Here is a 3,852-nt window from a genome sequence, read left to right as displayed (position 1 = left end):
AAACCACAGGGGAACCATATGCAAAAGAAAACTTACTGGACTAAAAGTGACCAGGACCAAACCTCAGGGGGTCCAGATGAAAATTACCCTATAGTAAAATCACTTGTTCTAAAAAACAAAAGGATTTAAAATAAGTCATGACATGAATATGTGAGTGATGTATCCAAAAATTGATCACTCTTTAATGTAAGTGCACACAAAACAAGGTTAGATGTGAGCCGACTCAGTGGTCGGAAAGCTCCAAGTTGATCGTTTGACCTGACTGGAATCCGGATCAAAACTTTCCAAACATTCAAATTCCTTTAATGGGAGGTGTTTTATGTACTATACTCGCCCAGCGTGTAATCTACGCCGTCATTTATCTACTTGATTTTTTTTTACCCAAAAGAAATAATTGCATGCATGAGAGTTACTTCGAACATAAACAATACTCGTAAGGGTTGAAGTTGGGCTTTAGATAGTCTGAGCCCATGGAAAAAAAAAAAAAAAAAAAAAAAAATCAAGCTTGAATATGGTTTACGTTGAGATACCATGACTTACAGGAATTGCAAAATGGAAGGTTAAGAATTTTTGGTTTTAAGTGAACAACGGGATAGGCTTGGGTTGAGGCCTTCAATTTTGTCTTCCTAGTCCTTACATTTTTATTTCATCGGAGTTTGGATAAGTTCTCCGTTAGAGGTAAACAATGTGCTCTCATGACGCTTTTAAATTACACCGTAAAGGGTGGACACAGATGAGATTCATTGAAATTTTTAGCTCAAATTATTTTAATATTTACAGGAGAATCCGACCATGTTTCATTCCTACTTCTTTTAGGGAATTACCACGATACGACCTTAAAAAAAAAATTCGGAATTAACTCCAATTAATAGAGATAAGATGCTTCAATACATTTAATAGACTGGGCACATACACATAGCACAATAATCTAGCTTGTTTTCCAAAGTTGCAACACCTATAACGAAGCCTTCCATGGATAGACTGCTTAAGGGAATTTCTACCTCAAGCTTTCTCACCATTAGAAACTTCAACAATGATAGAAAGAGATTTATTGAAATCGAGTGATGACTAAGCACAGACTGCCCGATCATCCTCTTAAAATGCCTTTAAAGCCTAAATGATAATGATCCCAATATATATACTCGATAATTAATATTTCATAAGCATATTTATTATCAAAAACATTTAAAAGAAATACTGTATAAAGTCGATCTCCCTGCAACTCGGTGCATTTCACAATAGTTTCTTGATATCATTAGCTATATTTTGAGCATCTTCCGCAGCTCCAACAAGACCTCTCCTTGCTAGCCCTGCACAATACAGACCATTCTTTCCCTTCCAATTGTTAGGATAACTTTGTTTTGAAATTCCATCTTCGTTCAGAAGGTCATCAGCATCCTGATAAAAAGACAAGAGGGTTGTTAATATCATGGTAAAACTGATAAAAACGACCACTCTTTGCTAATCCATTTACAATTTACAAAATATTTTTACATGAAAAAGAGAAAATTTTATATGCTTTTGGAGAAGTTCGATAAAAAGCAATATATAAGGCTCTAACGCTGGACCATGTATGGGTTGATTCTAACCCTTTCAAACCTAAACCTAGCCCTGAGTCCTCTTATCTGGACCAAACTTGCTCCAACCTTGATTCTAAGCCAAGATTGCAAAGACTGACCCAGAAGACATGAAGATAGAAAAGAGATGGAAAACAAATCATACTACTAAAAAAAAACAAATTTGAAACCCCATAAGGGATAACTAACAAGATTAACAAGGAAAACATTTTCTTATCTATCATATAAGCGTTACCTTGAGCCATTTTTTTGTTATCCTTTGGAATCCAGTAGCAAACAAGATCACATCAAACTGATAAGACTCGCCATTTGAGAAGATCACCTCATCACCCTTTATGCTTGATAATGCCGGTAATACCTATAAGATCACCAATGGAATAAAATTATGCGGAAGCAATAATAACAACAATAAAATTTGATAAAAACAAATGGGAGAGCTTATGGTATATTGTCTAAGATCAATGTCTGTTTTTGTATAGGCAACCAAGGTTAATTTCATGGATATGTATGACGTGGGAATTTAGGTTAGAGGAATAATACTATTTTGACATTTCATTACATAGATTCAGGAAACTGTATTAATAAGATGAATTTTCTTAAATAAAATCTATCTACTAGAGTAGAAGATCATATTATTTTACATATTTTTATCACATATTTCTGACTGACAAGATAAACTAGAAGTGAACTTTCTGTAAATGGGTGCATGATAGAAGAATGTAACAAGAATGCAATAAATCCAGACTCAAGTCAAGGTGTCATTGATCCGATTAGTATAAAACCACTTAATTATTGTCAACCCATATTGGAAATCAACCCAAGCCCGACATGGAATCTCCACTTCATCTCAACCAAGGTTCCTTGTGAACTGAGACAAGATCGATCTATTTGATTGGTCTTCTTTAATTATCTTTCTACTTCAATCAAGTAGTGTTTATATTAAATAATCGAAGAACAAGAAGTCAAGAACAACGGCTGCATGGAAATATATTCTCACCTGAATCTCGCCGGACTTAATCTTTCCAACTGTTCCAACGTCGACGGTCGGATACTTGCCATACTTGTCCTTCATAGCGAAAGGACCTTCTTCAGGCCTCTTTATCCCAAACTCAGACAAATCTCCATACCATAACTTGCTAAGCGATACAACAATTCCATCCACCATGTACAATGGTAGATACTTCAACAACTCAAACTCCACATACAGCATCCACCTGGTGATAACGTGACGCTGTACAAGCAGCAAGAACAATATTCAGGTTCACTACACTGCATGATTGATGATGTATAGATCGATCGATCAGATCGATCTCCGACCAGTAAAAAATATGAAAATCTTACCGGATTTCGGATGATAATGGAAGTCCTAGCTCCAAAGTTTGATAGATCATAAGCAAGTTCCATTCCAGAATTACCACAACCAACAACCAAGACACTCTTGTTAGCAAAGGGTGCACCATTTTTGTATTTTGTGGAGTGAAGGAACTCTCCTGTGAAGCTCTCAATGCCTTTGATATCCGGTATGAATGGGTCGCAGTTCTGGCCAGTGGCCACCACTAGAAACCTTGAGCTGTACTCTTCCATCTCATCTGTCTTCATGTTTCTGACCTTGACGAGCCATTTTCCGGCAGCTTTGTCGTATGTCGCCGATTCAATGCTCCGGTTGTAAAATGGGTTCACCTTGAACTTGGTTACATAATCTTCCATGTATTGAACAAATAGCTTTCTGGGTACATAAGTTGGGTATGAATCAGGGAATGGCATGTGAGGAAACTCACAGAATTGCTTGGCTGAGTGAAGATGGAGACGATCGTAGGACTTCTTGGTCCATATGGGACAGTAAATGTCTTCTCTTTCGAGAACTATGTGCGGGATGGATTGAAGGTTTAAACATGCAGAAGTGGAGATTCCAGATGGTCCAGCACCTGCAACTATTACCACTGTTTCCTTCATTTCCTTCTAATTGGGTTTTCTGATCTAGCTGATCACCCGGCCGCTGTGTTTGATCTCTGTTATTGATCGATTGAATTGGAGATCACCAAACGTTGGTTTTAAGGTGGTGGCAGCGTCTGTGTTTGGTTAGGGGTTTCCAACATGTCTTTTTCATCATCCAACCAGTTGGCTCCTGTCTTCCTTCGATTATCAAAGTACAGGAATTAGTTCTTCCTTAAGATTACCTTTATTTGAAATTCTTGGATCGTGATTTCTAACTGACAATTTGCGCAGCCTGTTGCACTTGGTATCACAATCTTCCCCTTTCATTATTTTGTTTCTT

At 37.1% G+C, this 3,852-nt stretch overlaps 1 protein-coding gene across 1 annotated transcript; it reads right to left on the bottom strand.

The window, feature by feature from the left end:
* Positions 1–1,233: 1,233 nt before the first annotated feature.
* On the bottom strand, positions 1,234–3,549 carry LOC149010474 (putative indole-3-pyruvate monooxygenase YUCCA10). The gene is made up of 4 exons (XM_089163378.1): positions 2,919–3,549; positions 2,575–2,808; positions 1,813–1,935; positions 1,234–1,398 (listed from the first exon to the last, which is right to left on the bottom strand). Exons 1-4 carry the CDS (start codon positions 3,528–3,530, stop codon positions 1,234–1,236), a joined length of 1,134 nt encoding a protein of 377 aa, XP_089019504.1. The 5' UTR covers positions 3,531–3,549.
* Between the last annotated feature and the right edge of the window lie 303 nt (positions 3,550–3,852).

The sequence above is a fragment of the Hakea prostrata genome, chromosome 7, assembly GCF_041222555.1.
Source record: "Hakea prostrata isolate BN-2017 chromosome 7, UWA_Hpros_2, whole genome shotgun sequence".
In the NCBI taxonomy this organism is placed as follows: Eukaryota; Viridiplantae; Streptophyta; class Magnoliopsida; order Proteales; family Proteaceae; genus Hakea; species Hakea prostrata.
This window is presented reverse-complemented; position numbering and strand designations above follow the sequence as displayed.

What these genes read in the sequence shown, in the direction of transcription:
- LOC149010474 (XM_089163378.1), bottom strand. Translation starts at nt 3,530, where the DNA reads ATGAAGGAAACAGTGGTAATAGTTGCAGGTGCTGGACCATCTGGAATC. An exon ending in CCATTATCATCCGAAATCCG is followed by an intron (nt 2,809 to 2,918) that starts GTAAGATTTTCA and finishes CTGCTTGTACAG; the next exon opens with CGTCACGTTATCACCAGGTG. An exon ending in TTAAGTCCGGCGAGATTCAG is followed by an intron (nt 1,936 to 2,574) that starts GTGAGAATATAT and finishes GTGATCTTATAG; the next exon opens with GTATTACCGGCATTATCAAG.